This window comes from Chamaea fasciata, unplaced genomic scaffold (assembly GCF_029207755.1).
Source record: "Chamaea fasciata isolate MVZ Bird 193981 ecotype frontalis unplaced genomic scaffold, bChaFas1.0.hap1 SCAF_5, whole genome shotgun sequence".
NCBI lineage: Eukaryota > Metazoa > Chordata > Aves > Passeriformes > Sylviidae > Chamaea > Chamaea fasciata.
This window is the reverse complement of record NW_027094090.1, coordinates 70,012,906-70,027,478: the sequence shown is the minus strand read 5'-3', so window position 1 is coordinate 70,027,478 and position 14,573 is coordinate 70,012,906. Positions and strand designations below refer to the sequence as shown.

Sequence of the window (14,573 nt, the reverse complement as noted above, 5' to 3'; positions counted from 1 at the left end):
GCCAGGTTGTGCCGTCTGAAGAAGAAAGCTCAGGCTGAAGCAAATGCAACCTCCATCAGCAACCTCTTGCCATTCATGGAGTATGAAGTGCACACACAGCTGATGAACAAACTCAAGCTGAGAGGAATGAATGCCCTCTTTGGGCTGAGAATTCAGATCACTGTGGGGGAAAACATGCTGATGGGCTTGGCAGTAAGTACAGTTGGAATCCTGGGATTCTTTTGCTGTCTTACAGTGTTTTTTTCAGGAAGACATGCAAGTGTCGTGGAATTCAGAGCAACCAGACATATTGAAACATCATTTTAAGAGCAAGGTGTCTTATTTATTGTAAAATCAGGACAGACTTTTTTTTCATAACCAGCAGAAGAAGATTTGAATCTCTTGAAAATTGTAGAAGACAAGAGTATTAGAAAGGGGAATGAGAGAAAAAGAAGCTTTAAACAGTTTAATGGCACAAATTATAGAAAAATGATGGTATTCCTATCAAAGAGATGCCTGTTCTTCAATTTGAATTGCAGTTCCATGACAAATTAGATCAATTAAGTCTGTCAGTAAATTTTTTGGTTATTTGACAACAAGGGGAAGGTATGTTACCTCTTCTTTGATGAAACTGAAGAAATAAACGATAGATTTGAGAAAGTCAAGATATGTTCATTAACCATATTATCTATTTTTCCATGCTAGGTTAGAATAGTGAAATACCCTGCTTCTTCCTGCATCAGAGGGTGCTTGGGTAATTCTGGCTGACATCTTCTTTTGTCTTTCATGATCTGTTTCCTGTAAATAGAAACGGGGTTGTCACAACCTCACTGATGCTGTAAATGGTTTGTCCCAATTTTAGATTTTCAACATCTGTAAAAAGCTATTTGCTTATGCAAAACATACTGGGGCAGAGGCTTTAATTTTTAGGGTTTGTTTGATTTTTTAAGCAAGTTTAAGAGTTCCACCATGAAAAATTCTTTTTAAAAGAATAGTGAAGTTTTTTCATAAGCAAACAGAAGAGAGATCCATTTATTTATTTGCACCAGATGCTGCTGTAATTTGCATGTTACAATGCTGGCTTAGCATAAGCATTATGGAGAGCTTTGTATGAATATATTAGGAATTCATGCTTATATACTTGTCTTTTTCTTTGTGGCTTTTAAAAAGTCTGCAACAGGTGTGTATTTAGCAGCTTTGCCAACACCTGGAGGTATTCAGATTGCTGGGAAAACTCCAAATGATGGCACCTATGAGCAGCACATATCCCATATGCAAAAGAAAATAAACGATACAATAGCAAAAAACAAGGAACTCTATGAGATTAATCCTCCGGTAAGTAAATTTTTTTATTCTTAAAAATAAAATAATTCTGATTCAAATACCTACACTGTATATTCATCTTTTCTTACTGAGTCATTCAGAATGTAAGTTTATTTATGAATAGAGATACAGACTTTTTTTGCTGTATTTTGGAAAGCTGCTGGAATTTTTAGATCTCTTTAGCCACATAGCCAAATCAGTTTGGTATTATTCAGATATATTTCTCAGCAGAATAATTTTCAGAATGATCTGATTCTTAGAATCGTTTACAAATTGTAAAGAGTTGAGTTATTTTAAGCAGGGCACAACATCTGTTAATTCTTACATTCTTTTTAGGAGTTACCTGAAGAAATTATTGGGTCTCCCATTCCAGAGCCAAGACAACGTTCCAGGCTGTTGAGATCTCAGTCAGAAAGCTCTGATGAAGTTACAGAGCTTGACCTTTCACATGGGAAGAAAGATGCTTTTGTCTTGGAGGTGATAAACATTTTCACTACTGATGTTCATACTTTTCTTCTCCTGAAATATATATTTTAAAAAAAAAAGTTTTCTTACCCATCTGCAAGAACAATCCTAAATTGTGTATGATTTTTTCCCTTTTGTATCATTAGAAAAAGTGAAGTATTAGATTTTGTTTTGTCTTTTTCTTACTTCATTTGCTTAAAGCACAGACTGTCTGAAGAAAGATTGCCCTGGTGTTCATGAATATGTAGCCATCTCAAGAATAAGAATTAAGAGCTGTTAAGAAATGTCCTTCTGCTTACTTCAAGCAGCAGATCAGACTGATCAAAAACTTAAGATCTATTTTTATAAACACTGAGTTTCCGTGTTGCCACACTTTGTATTTAGCAAATAAAAAGATTGTATTTTCTTCTTGTTTCAAAGCTCTTACTGTTGTAGTTGAACATTCAGAATTATTACTTTCCAGAATGGGTTGTATTCAAAGCATTCAAAAAACTGCATGTGCCAAGAGAGCACATGAAAGAAGCTTTCCTGAATTTCAGCTATTGCTTTTCACAATTTAAAAATTCACAGCTTCTGACAGTACCTTCCAGTTCTTTCTACAGCTGCAACTAGAAAGAACAACACCTATAGTTTAATGAAGAACACAGGTTTGGGGTTTTTTTACCTCTCTATTTACTAAAATTCAAAGACGTGCCTGAACATTGTCCATTTGGAAGTCTTGAATACTCCAGCAAGTGTTAAAGAAGGGCTGGAGTTTTGATCATCCTGTAGCTACAGGTAGTACCAATACCTATCACTGACTAAAAACCACTTCAAAATACGGCCTGTAATTGCAGCCTAAGGTACATTTAAGGCTTTGTTAATCTTCAAAAGTCACCATCTTCACAGAAAATTATCTGGAAGAGAGGTTGTAGATAGGAAGAATGAAGGAGCACTCTTAACAGCAGTTTGTTTGAAAACAGAGGGATGAAAGGAGAGTAAAAAAAATAACAGGTTGGGAGAGTTTGGGATGATAGCTTTAGATTGGTTGGTGCTTTTGCAAAAAGGGTCTTTGTTAAAAATGGAGAAATTTGTAAGGCATTTGTGGGGAAAAATGACTTTTTATCTGTGGAATCGTTTACTACTGTCTTACTTGAGAATCTGGGTATTTGGTTGATGATTCATTGGATATCAGAAACAATATTCCAAAAGGTTTAGCTAAACTCCTGACTAAGCTTTCCAGAGTAAAATCATTGTTCACTGGAGCTACGTAAAAAAAAATAGTAAAAACTTCATTGTGATGAGGATGTGCTGAAAGAGGCTGAGAAGGCAGTTATGAGAGGTAAAGATACCTGGGTTGGTTTTGTTTAGTTTTTGGGTTGTTTTTTGAAGGAAAAGAGAAAGACAACCCCTTTTACATGGAGAGTGAGAAGGAGACATTACTTGACAGAAAACACTTCAATACCGGAGTTAAATTATAAACCATTTCTAAAAAACACTTGATGAGAAAATGTTGGGAGTTGGAGGTAAATTTGGATCTCTTGCAGGTCAATAAGACAGGATGAATGTAAAGACACAACAGAAGTATTTGCAGAAGGTAGCAGGGCTCTCAGTCTGATCTAAAATGAGAGTGTTAAGAGTTGAATGGAATAGAGGTTATTTTAATTTCTTTCTGAAACTTCTTACTGGCACAGCAACATGATTTCCTCAATTGTTCCCTTTCTGCAGATTGATGACACAGATGCAATGGAAGATGTACATTCTTTACTGACAGATGTTCCACCACCTTCTGGTATAGTTACGACCATCTTTTTCTAATTTATATTGCGAAATGACAAAATATGACTAGTTTTATTAAAAATTATTTTAAAAGCTCCCAGAGAACTAACAATATTACTCTTTCTGAAGATTTTTAGACTTAATTGCACATTGGTAGGTTCCAGCTTAATGAAAGTAGAATAGAGAACTAATTATTGCCTGGTATCAGTTGTCTTTATGCTATTTATCATTGTATAGATATGTCATACCTTCCCCAGCAGAACTGCTGGATCTGGATAAGAGGCAAATAGATTTGTCCGTTATATAGAAATTGCTCTGGACATTTGATTTGTCCTTGTTCTTCCTCTTGACATTGTGAATTTCCCTGTGTTTCTTCTGAGAAAGTCTTAGTTTCCTTCCAGTGTTAATAATTTTGAGTCGTGTCGAGCTCAGAACTATCCTTGTAGTTACCTATTACTATCACCAAATCTTTTATTCCTCACTGATTATCCAGTTCTGCTGCAGTTGATTTTATTGCCTTAAATTAAGGCCATCAGCAATCATCTTGTTTTATCCTCTTCTGCATGTAAGTCATTAATGTGTTTGAAGCACAAAATCCAAAATTAAAGATGTCTTCACTGTGAAAATTAAGCATTTTTGTCGCACTTTTCCTAGTCTAATATTTACATTTCATTTGGTGATGCTTCATTCTTAGTTTGTTAAAAGAGACCTTGGTGAAGGATATTTGTTCAGTGTCTCCTTCAGACAGTTGCTCAAGACAAATAAACGAGGGGGTGGTTTTCTGCTGTTGTGGAAAGCTCTACTACGCTGCTGTAAAAAGAAAAGCACGTTTTCTGCTCTCGTGTTATTATTTCTGCATATCCTTTCTGAATCTTACTTGATTCTTCAACAGAATTTCTGCTTTTGATGTTCTGAAAAGCAGTCTATTAATATTTATACTCTCTGCAAGCTTCTGCATAATTTCTTTTCTAGCTCATTTTGTGCTTTTATACAGGCCCTACCACATTGGCCTAATTTCTGCTTATTTAACTGTATTTTCAGGCTTTCAGAATCACTGATTTGCTGTTAATAACTTCTTTTACTCTGCTGTTTAGTCATTATGCTTCTGGTTTTAATTTGCATTCAGTCACTACGGTAGTTCCTTTACAGCCTTTTCTGTGCTCTCTATTAAAGATTGGCTTTTTAGCGTTTCATATCACACCTTTCAAAAAAAAATTTCCTCATTTGTGCATAGTTTATCTAATAGAAATAGGAGGAGCAGTTGTGGATTTGGGGTGTTGGCCCCTCTCGCAAGAATTCTCTATTTGTTTTTTGAATGTTGATCTCATTTCTGGTGTATTGTTCAATATTCAAAACCACATGAGGGAAGATACTTGCAAAACCTTGTCACATATGTTTCCTTTACAAGGATTTTTGTATTGCAGTGTATAAAATAGATTTTTTTTTTCCCAATTACTTTCTTCACAGGTTTTTATAGTTGCAACACAGAAATTATGCCTGGTATAAATAACTGGACACCAGAAATTCAAGTAAGGTTATTCAAAATTGAAACTTTTTGCTAAATTGTATTGAAATATGCTGTAGTAATTTAAATGCGTATTTTGAAAGATAAATTGAAAGGACATCCTTATGACAGAAATAGAAGTAATATTTTGGTAAGAACAATAAGGTATGAGAACCTGTTTCTTTGTTGTTTTCTTAAAATGCTGTTATGTAAAAAATAACCTAATACAGAAATCTGAAAGTAATTACAGTAAATATGGACTTCAGGGTTTTGGCTTTTTGAAAGGTTTGGCTCTGTTTGAAGCCCCTTAAAGGGAACAGATTATTGACTGTGTTGTTTAGCTAACATATTTGGTTACTTAGTCAACAGGTATGTTGATATATTTTACATTGTTTTCCTTCTTTGTGAATTTGGGTTTAAGACACTGGATAAAATATTTTGGCATATGTTGGCAAAAACCCCCCGTGTTTGTTTCTAATTCAGATGTTCACAGCAGTTAGAGTGTCCAGATTAAGCAACATTAACCCAACAAATCAAACACTCAATAAGAACTTTAATGATCTCTGTGAGAATCTGTTGAAGGTAAGAATCTTATTTCAAATACTTTTTTTAAGTGTTCAAATGGAAGCCAAGTAAAATTCAGCTGTACTGAAAATAACATGTGCCTCATAATTTTGAAAATAGACTGCAGAGTGTCTGTAATTAGTTTGTGAGTTTCTGTAAAGATAGGTTCAGCTTTTTTTAGTATATTAGGGATTTCCAAAGGTTTTGGAATCTGAAGGAGTCCTTTGACTAGCAGTACGCTCTAGAAATAGAAAGACAGCTCCACAGTAGATTGCATTCTGACAGACTTTCCCCTCATGTAATTCTTCTTCAAGAAAAACATAGTATCATTAGATGACTTTCGCTATGAAAAGAGTTTTGATCCTTAATTTCTCTGAAATAAACCACACTTTTTTTTTTACCCTGAGTAACACAAAATAATATCCTGTCTTCAACAGAGCTTGTATTTTAAACTCCGGTCTATGGTTCCCTGCTGTCTTTGCCATGTAAACTTTACAGTTGCTCTGCCAGAGGATGAATTAGTTCAGGTAAGTGAATTGCTGCTTTTGAGTAACAGCACATAGCCATGGCCCTAGTTAACCTTTGCTGCTCAGGGTAAACTGGGCTAGGATTTGATTCACTGCTATGCCTAGTGAATTCTTAGATGGTTTTTTTTTTTTCCACTATTATGTTTCTATGCAAGGAACTGCTTGTTTGCAAAATTATTTTTCAGATTGCACAAGAGATCAACTTACCTGATTTACCAAATATTTCTGATTTGCAGATTGCAGTCACAGCTGTTGCCATTACATATGACAAAAACCAAGCACTACAAGCCAGCAAAGCACCTACAGAAAAATCACAGCAACGAGGTAAATATTGTGAGGCATCTTTCCTTTTTTATCCCCAGTGTCTCATGATACTGGATTTTAATTTCAGTTACATACACAGATCACAGACCACAGAATATTCTGAGTTGAAAGGGACCCACAAGGATCATCAAGTTCAAATATACCTGTTTTTCAGGGAGGTTCTTTCAACACTTGGAGTTTTTTTAGAGTTCATGTACTTGACCTCCAGGCGGATGACTTACTTATCAAGTATTAGGTATTTATTTTACATGATCAAGAAATTTATAGTACTTTCTTATTCTCTCTATAATACTGCTTTGATTATTTTTCTCTAAAAGGTTGGTGTAACAGATGATGGCATTTCTGTTGTATTTTGGAACATGTGGTATAAATCATCACAGAATACTTGTTCTTATAAGTAGAAATTTTGTCCATACTTTAAGAAGGTGGAAAAGAAATTATTTGTAATACTTTTAAAGAAACCCAACCTTCTGAAAATCCTTAAGCAGGTCAGTAATAGTTTTGGAGCTCAGTGAAGCACATGGAGGGAATAGAAGAGACCACTGTGCTTATGTCACCTTGCTAATGAAGTACCATCTTATGCTAAAAATGTCTATGTGCACTCTGGAAGTGGGAATTCAGGCAGAACTCTGAGGATACTCAGCTCTTCAGAATGGAATTAGATAGCAGAAACAGAATCATTTGTTTCTAAAACATTGGTTACAGCTGACTTCTTCAGTAGTAACAGTGAAGTGCTTCCTTTCATGTGAAATAAGTGCTAATTTTTATTACAATAGCTGACTTTCCAACTGCAGAATCAAAATAAAAAAGCATGAGTGAACTTCATTTTTTCCTAAAAATTTGAAATCTTTTTCAGTGGAACACAAGTTCTGTTCAATGTTGCAGCTGGATTTGTTGTCACACACCTGTTTCTGCAGAACTGCATCACTTTATGCACATGCTGAAAATACCTGTTCAAGTCAGACCTGACTAAATTGACTCTGCTTGTAATTACTGACAAATCTTATTTTGGGGATTAATTATTCAGTTGGCCATGTTTTCTTTGTTGAAGCATCTACAGACAATGAAGAACAGCTACAATTCCCATTGGAACTTTGCTCTGATCCCCTTTCTTCTCAACCATTCTCTCCAGCTAAAGGTCAGTTGATGGGGAGAGTGTTAAACTGTTGTTTTTTATGGATATTGAGTTCTGCTCTTTCATAGTTGTAGAGGCTCTAAAATATCTGTACTTTCACAGTCTTTAAATGTGCTTTGCTGCCTAAACATAATGGGTATATTTATTCCTGTTGTCAAAGTTTTTGAGAGTCATGGGAGATGGCTTAGCTGGTCGTTCTGTCTGTATTTCCTGTCTTTACATTTAGAATATTGAAGATGCTGCACACCACTGGGTGTTGGGTGTCATTTGACATAACTATCAATTACCTAATAATTAGGCTTGTGGCATACTGTAAATGGCCCAAATAAAGTACCTCCATGTTTTCTCAGCCTCGCATAATGAATCTCATTGTTTTCATGATGGGAAGTACTTTATCTACCAAACACTAATTGCATGCAAATTTCCTTTAAGTGAAAGGAGCCTAAACTTGTATGGTAAATAATCTGTACAGTGCAGCACATTGTAGGTGTTAAACAGCTGCTTTATTTTACCTGAGATAGAGCTGCAGTTCAGGAATGGTTGTCACAGTTCTTCTATGACTGCATTAAAAATTCAGTTCATTGAAATCAGCTCTCTTTAATTCCTTCTCCCTTGTTGGATTATCTACCAAAATGGTTACTGAGAAGAAATGAAATATCTGGGAATTACTGTAAATGATTGGGCTCCCTTTCTTGCCTATTAAATCAGTTGTGTAAAGAAGGGTGCCTACCACACTTACTTGTATTTTCAGAGGCCATATTAATTTCAGCAAAACATTCTTATTGATTTTTATTCTTTTTTTAATGCTTAACTTTTAATTTGCTACATTTTTTTATTTTCAAAAAAGAGGAGCTATCCAGAAATTTCTGCTCGTGTCCCTCTACCCATTCCTGGACTGTGCTCCCTGTGTGCTGGGCACTGGCAAGTGGAGGGCAGCCTGTTCCTGTGTACCCTTTTTCCTGATGTTCTTCACATTCCATATTGTGCTGTAGACAGAGCAGTTCAGCCAGAAAATTATTCCATCTGCCATTTTTTCACAACCTCTTTGTAGTTACATTTATTTAACAGGCTATTTAATAAATTTTTACTTTTCTGTAGGATTGTTTTAAAAATATTGGGTTTTAATCTTACACAGTAGTGACCTGTAATAAATAAACATATTAAAATGGCAAGGTAGATTTAGTAAAGTGATTTATGCTAACTCTGTTATCAAAGCACACAGTATACTATATAGAGGGTGGGGTTTTTTCATACTTGACTCGAAAATCTTTTATAAGGGTCGTAGAATCGTGGAGTAGTTTGGGTTGAAAGGGACCTTAAAAATCATCTCATTCCAACCCCCTGCCCTGGGCAGAGACACTTTCCACTATCCCAGGTTGCTCCAAGCCCCATCCAACCTGGCCTTGGACACTTTCCAGGGATGGGGCAGCCACAGCTTCTCTGGGCACCCTGTGCCAGGGCCTCACCACCCTCACAGGGAGGAATTCCTTCCTGATATCCAATCTAAAGCTACTCTCTGTCAGTTTGAGTCCATTCCCCCTTTTCCTGTCACTCCAGGCCCTTGTGAACAGTCACTCCCATCTTTCTTGCAAGCTGTTGTCCTGTACTACCTCACTCCGCTTAACAGATTATCTGAACGGAATTAATTTTGTTTTATTAGAAGTCCTGGAGGGTGCAAGTTCCCACACAGGTATTCCTGCTGCTCAGAGAGGTGAGTTTCCTTAATTTAGCCATCTGCCAGAACAGAATGAGCATTCTTGGGGTATTGGTATACTCTTTTTGGATGTGTCTTAATCCAGGAAGTGTTTACTACTTTACTGAGAATGCATGCTCTGGTGTGGCTTAATGATATCCCTAATATTTTGATGTGATTTTTCATTATAAAAGTTAGATTTGTTAATAATAACAGCCTCTCTGTCAGGCACGTTGATACAACTTTATCTGACAGAAAATGAGTCCCTGGGAAGAGAGCTGTTTTGCCTGTGTTGATTTGAAGTTAGCATGTGTTCCTCCCGTTTCTTCAGGATAATGAAGAAACGGTGTTTGCAACCCCCCCTTTTTTTTTTGAAGATATGCAAACACCCCTGCAACTAATACCAAAAGTCATAGCAGAAACAACTCTTACTTCTTATTGTAATGATAATGGGAGGGGTGTTGGAGGGAGGGAGGGTGTTGGGGCAAGGAAGACTGTTCTGTAAGGAGGATTAATTTGTATTTAAAACAGAGGTGTTGTTTCAGTTTGTGACTCTTAACCTCATCACCAAAGCTTTTTTTTTTTTTCCAGTCTGTAGGTTAGTTATTGATAAAGACAGTTGGGAAGGTTAAATCCTGATCAGCATCTCTTTGTAAGGAAAAAGAAAAAAACAATGAAAATGAAAATTAAAAAAGGCTTAAATAAAGTTTAAAAAGCCATAACTTACAACCTAAATTGAGATTAAAAAAACTAATCTAGCATAAGTCCTTAATGACTGTATTTGCATGTTTTTTCAGTGCTGAAGTCCCACTCAGGCAGTTGGTTCAGAGCTGGGACATCACCAGAAATCGGTACTTTGGTTTGGATAAGTCCAAACCTATCCTGTAACTTTTCCTTTTAAACAGCCCTGCAAAAACGGATGGTTGTTCTCTCTCAGACACGAATCATTGCTTCCTCAAAAAGGAGCATTGAGATGAGCAAGAGACATCATCCATATATTTTTTTCTGTTTTTTTTTTTTTTTCTTTTTCTTTTGTTTTTCTGTCTGTGTTTCCAGCAACGTCAGTTGATTACAGTTCCTTTGCAGACAGATGCAACAGCTGGATAGAGCTGATTAAACTGAAAGCTCAGACCATAAGGCGCGGATCAATTAAGACAAGTAGGCGGCTGTTTCTACCACGTTCTGATAATCTGAGACATTATCTCTGATTTCCCAGTGGTGACTTAATAGTGGAGTGCCCTGCCCAGCCGGTAGCATTGCAGATCCCATGTATAGAATGAATTCCCGAGTGTGAAAACTGCTGACATTTGTTCTGTAACCTCACCTAGGGTCGATGAAACCGGTAGCATAAAAAAGGAAAATAAAAGTCTTGCTGTAATTAGTTCTCCATACATGTGTACGCCTACTAATTGTATAACATCCACTGCATGGATGTAGGTGTATGTATGATCTTGGAAAATTGGGGGTGAGAAACAGGAAGCAATCACCAAGGGGACAATCAAGGCAGTGGTCACTAAATTAGCAAGTGGTGAGTTGGTTTTCAGTAGTTCTTTGGCCACAGGTCTGACTATCTTGCTTAAATTAGCAGAGATTAATACCTGTTTTAATGGAAAATGCTGCACTGGGGAAACACAACAACTTTTCACACTTCCTATAATTTGTTCTTCCAGCAGAATACATGTTTCAAAATGTTGGCACTTTTTTCTTTACCTTCACATTATAACTGATGGTTGTATGTGCAGCTGCTCGCCTCAATGTTTTCCTTTTGCAGGAATGCCACTCTTTCAAATAAATGCCATTTCAGCTTCTTGTCTCCTTTTGCATGCTTTGCATGATGATTTCCTTTCTCACGTATGTGGCTGAGCATCACAGGCAGCTGAATGTTGTCACCAAGCTATTTGGAAAACCATAAAGAAGAGGTTTTGTGTTTTGAGGAACAGCGATGGATCTTGATAGTTATTTATTTTCTCCTGGTTTTTTTCCCATTTTTCAGCTACTTCCCTAGAAAAAGCAAGTCCATTGGCTGAGGGATACTTGAGGCACCGTTCTGTCCCGTCCTGCACCAATTCCACTGTCTCAGTTGTTAAGATGACACCTCTTTCCTTTCTCCCTGGGGCGAAAATAACCAAATACCTTGGCATAATCAACATGTTTTTTATCCGAGAAACCACTTCTTTGCGTGAGGTGAGCCGTGTGCCAGGGATTCATTTTATGTCAGGGGATAATTTTTTTTGTTAATTGTAAGAGTCAGAAGTTTGAGTTGAGGTGTGGCACAGCCAGGGAGTAGAATTTGTGGCACTTGGGAAGGTGCTGAGTGCAGGGCAAGTTCCATCGTGCTGCTCTTGCCCTGGAACACACAAAGCTGTTGTGTGTTTGGCACTGTTAGGAAGGGATTAGTTAACAATTGCCATTGCTATTGAATTGGATAGGACACTAAACCAGTGAGTTTTTAAACAGAACCATATGGAAAAAATGTGTCTTTGATCAACAGTAGTAGAAGTTGGGATCGTTTGAACCCAAATTAAATGCTAAAGAAAAAAATAAGTCATCTATTCTTCTCTCATTTAGCAAGCTCAGTGATGAAATTTCACAGTGTATTTGGGTTTTAAAATTCTTTGGTTAATATAACATTGCCCATATCATAGATAATGTTATGCTAACTTCTAACACTACATTCTGTGCATTCTCTGTAACAAAGCTTTGCATGGTGTGCATCAAAAATTACAGTGAGTCCATGATCACACAACCAGCTTAGAGGTGATGTTCAAACCCTGATCTCCAGTCTGCAGTGAGAAAACAAATAATCCTCTGAGCACACCAAAATGCAAGCCATGTTCCTTATAATTTTCCTGTCCTTTTGGGACGTGGCTTTTGGCCACAGAAAGAGAGTGTACCTCTTGCCTGGTTTGTCAGTGCTGAAAGGTTTGCTGGTTTTTCCTAATTACACATGGCTAAAATTACAGAGCAGATGTTCATAAAAATGATCAGGCTTCCTGAAAATGGGCTGTGAGCTCTCTGGGGATAATTGGATCAGACAAACATTTTGTTCACATCTTGCAAGTTACTTTTAACTTTGCCTTTTAACTTGAGAAATGTGTGAAAAGGACAGTGTTTTCAAAAGGATGTCAGAGCAGGGAAATGGTTACAGGACATTCCTGTACTAAGTGCAGATTCTGTAGGTACAAATTCAATAGCTGATAGGCTTTGGTATCTATGTTAGCAGATCCCAGCAAGGATAGGTCACTCAAGTGTTGGTTCAGCTCCTTCATGAAGCTGGAATGTTGCACAGTCCCTGGGATGCTGTCACTGTGCTCTTTCCAGCACCTGGGGGAGCTCATTTGAATTACTTCAGCTACATAGGCTGAGTCACAAACTACTCTTACTATAGGATTGCCTTGAGTTACAATGCAGTCACAGCAGTCATTATATCCAGCTCCAGCAGCGTGGTTCAGGTCCTACAAGAAAGTAGTGACCAGCATTTTTGTTTGCATTCCTTTATGTTTTGCTTGTGGTAATGCTGAAGAATATACCAGAATAAAAAATTAATGATATTTTTCAAGTCAGATTAATACGTTGTTCTTAGGCTTTGCTGTTTACATGTGGGTGTTTACAGTCATTTTGTTACCTGTTGTCATCCAGTGTTGTATTAGGTTTATAATACATTTTTTTCCCCTTCAGTTGCTGTACCTTTAAAAGACTTGGACAAAATCAGAATTCCATGAGAATGATGAATTTGTATTGCATTTTGATTTCTTGCTGCAGTTGACTTCATTCCAGCCTTATGCTGGGTTTGATAAAATTATACCTGTCTTTTTCCTTTGTAAATTTTCATCTGAGATGTTTTTTCAATGCCTTCATTATTCTGTTCAAGGGACATTACACTTTTAGGAATGAGCACAGCCCTTAGAAATTCAGCTTAGTTCAATATCTTCTACCTGCCTCTTCCATTTTTCCCAGTGGCACACACACAGAGTGATGTGGGAAGTCTAGTGGTCTTGCCTTTCACTTGAATTTTGATATTTTATATGTGTTTTGAACCAGCAGTGAGCTCTGTTTTGATCAGTTTCTTTTCTCAGTATTTTCTGTGGATTTTTATTTCTTTGGTTGGTTGCCTGGTTTGTGTGCAATAGATTTTTCCCCACAATGCAGTTGCTCACATTCTTTCATAAGGATTTTCTAGGAAAATCCATACTTGGTTGTTTTTCTGCTCCTCTGACATCAGTTCTAATTCTTCAGTTTTGTACCAAAGAACTAAAAATGCCCCACAAGCACCATCAAGTCAAAAAAATTAATGGAATGAGATGGCTAGAAGTTCCTTTGCACTTCAAGGGGAAAATAAAAAAAATGAATAGCCTGAATAGCTCAAGTCTCTGCTCTATCCCTTGCTTCCTTTTTATTTTGAGCAATCATTTGTTTAGTGAGTGTTGAGAACTAATGACAGTCATGAACATACATGGAGTTGCAGTGATCAAAGGTAATGGTCACTCCTTACTGGGAATTTCATGCAGCCTTAGAATGGTTGGGATTGGGAAAGACCTTAAAGACCCTGTTGTTCCACCCCCCTTCCAGGGGCAGGGACACCTTCCACTGTCCCAGCTTGCTCAGAGCCCCATCCAACCTGGCCTTGGACACTGCCAGGGATCCAGGGGCAGCCACAGCTTCTCTGGGCACCCTGTGCCAGGGCCTCACCATCCTCACAGGGAAGAATTTCTTCCCAATACCCAATCTATAGCTGTCAGTTTGAATCCGTTCCCCCTTGTCCTGTCACTCCAGGCCCCTGTAAATGGTCTCCCTCCCTGTGATTTGTAACTGTGACCCATTAAACAGTGAATGGCTTTTAAGTACTCCACACCATTTAGGATTCACTAAATTATTCAGGTGATAAATATGTAAGAGGAGTACACAGCATCCTGCAGCTAGACCTAATATAATGTGTAATGTATATTTTTTCCATTCTAGGAGGGTGGTGTCAGTGGTTTCCTCCACGCTTTTATTGCTGAAGTGTTTGCCATGGTGAGAGCTCATGTTGCGGCTCTGGGAGGGAATGCAGTTGTGTCGTACATAATGAAGCAGTGTGTTTTCATGGAAAACCCAAACAAAAATCAGGTACTATTAGGATGTGAAATAACAAGTGCTGTTGTGGTTAGTGTGATACAAATATGCATTTTATGTCTTTAAAAACCAGCAGTGCTGTAGAGCCACATCTGCACAACATTTCTTGATATCTTGGGATAATGTTTGAAGAATCTGAGAGTGTTCTTGTATTAACACAAAATTATGAGGGTGCTTCCTAAATATCCA

The 14,573-nt window shown here is 37.2% G+C and overlaps 1 protein-coding gene across 23 annotated transcripts in view; it reads left to right on the top strand.

Moving 5' to 3' along the window:
• Nucleotides 1-14,573, top strand: part of C2CD5 (C2 calcium dependent domain containing 5) — a 56,280-nt gene that overhangs the window by 39,796 nt on the left and 1,911 nt on the right. For 8 of the 23 annotated variants that reach the window (XM_066184373.1, XM_066184367.1, XM_066184366.1 and 5 more), the window contains 13 exons: nt 6-192; nt 1,150-1,314; nt 1,639-1,779; nt 3,475-3,538; nt 4,993-5,054; nt 5,513-5,611; nt 6,031-6,120; nt 6,357-6,444; nt 7,496-7,582; nt 9,240-9,290; nt 10,329-10,430; nt 11,266-11,456; nt 14,232-14,378. In XM_066184373.1, coding sequence (XP_066040470.1) covers nt 6-192; nt 1,150-1,314; nt 1,639-1,779; nt 3,475-3,538; nt 4,993-5,054; nt 5,513-5,611; nt 6,031-6,120; nt 6,357-6,444; nt 7,496-7,582; nt 9,240-9,290; nt 10,329-10,430; nt 11,266-11,456; nt 14,232-14,378 — 1,474 coding nt within the window. Of the gene's footprint in view, nt 1-5; nt 193-1,149; nt 1,315-1,638; nt 1,780-3,474; nt 3,539-4,992; nt 5,055-5,512; nt 5,612-6,030; nt 6,121-6,356; nt 6,445-7,495; nt 7,583-9,239; nt 9,291-10,069; nt 10,124-10,328; nt 10,431-11,265; nt 11,457-14,231; nt 14,379-14,573 lie in introns of all 23 variants that reach the window. The other 15 variants (XM_066184375.1, XM_066184364.1, XM_066184376.1 and 12 more) reach the window with 4 other exon arrangements.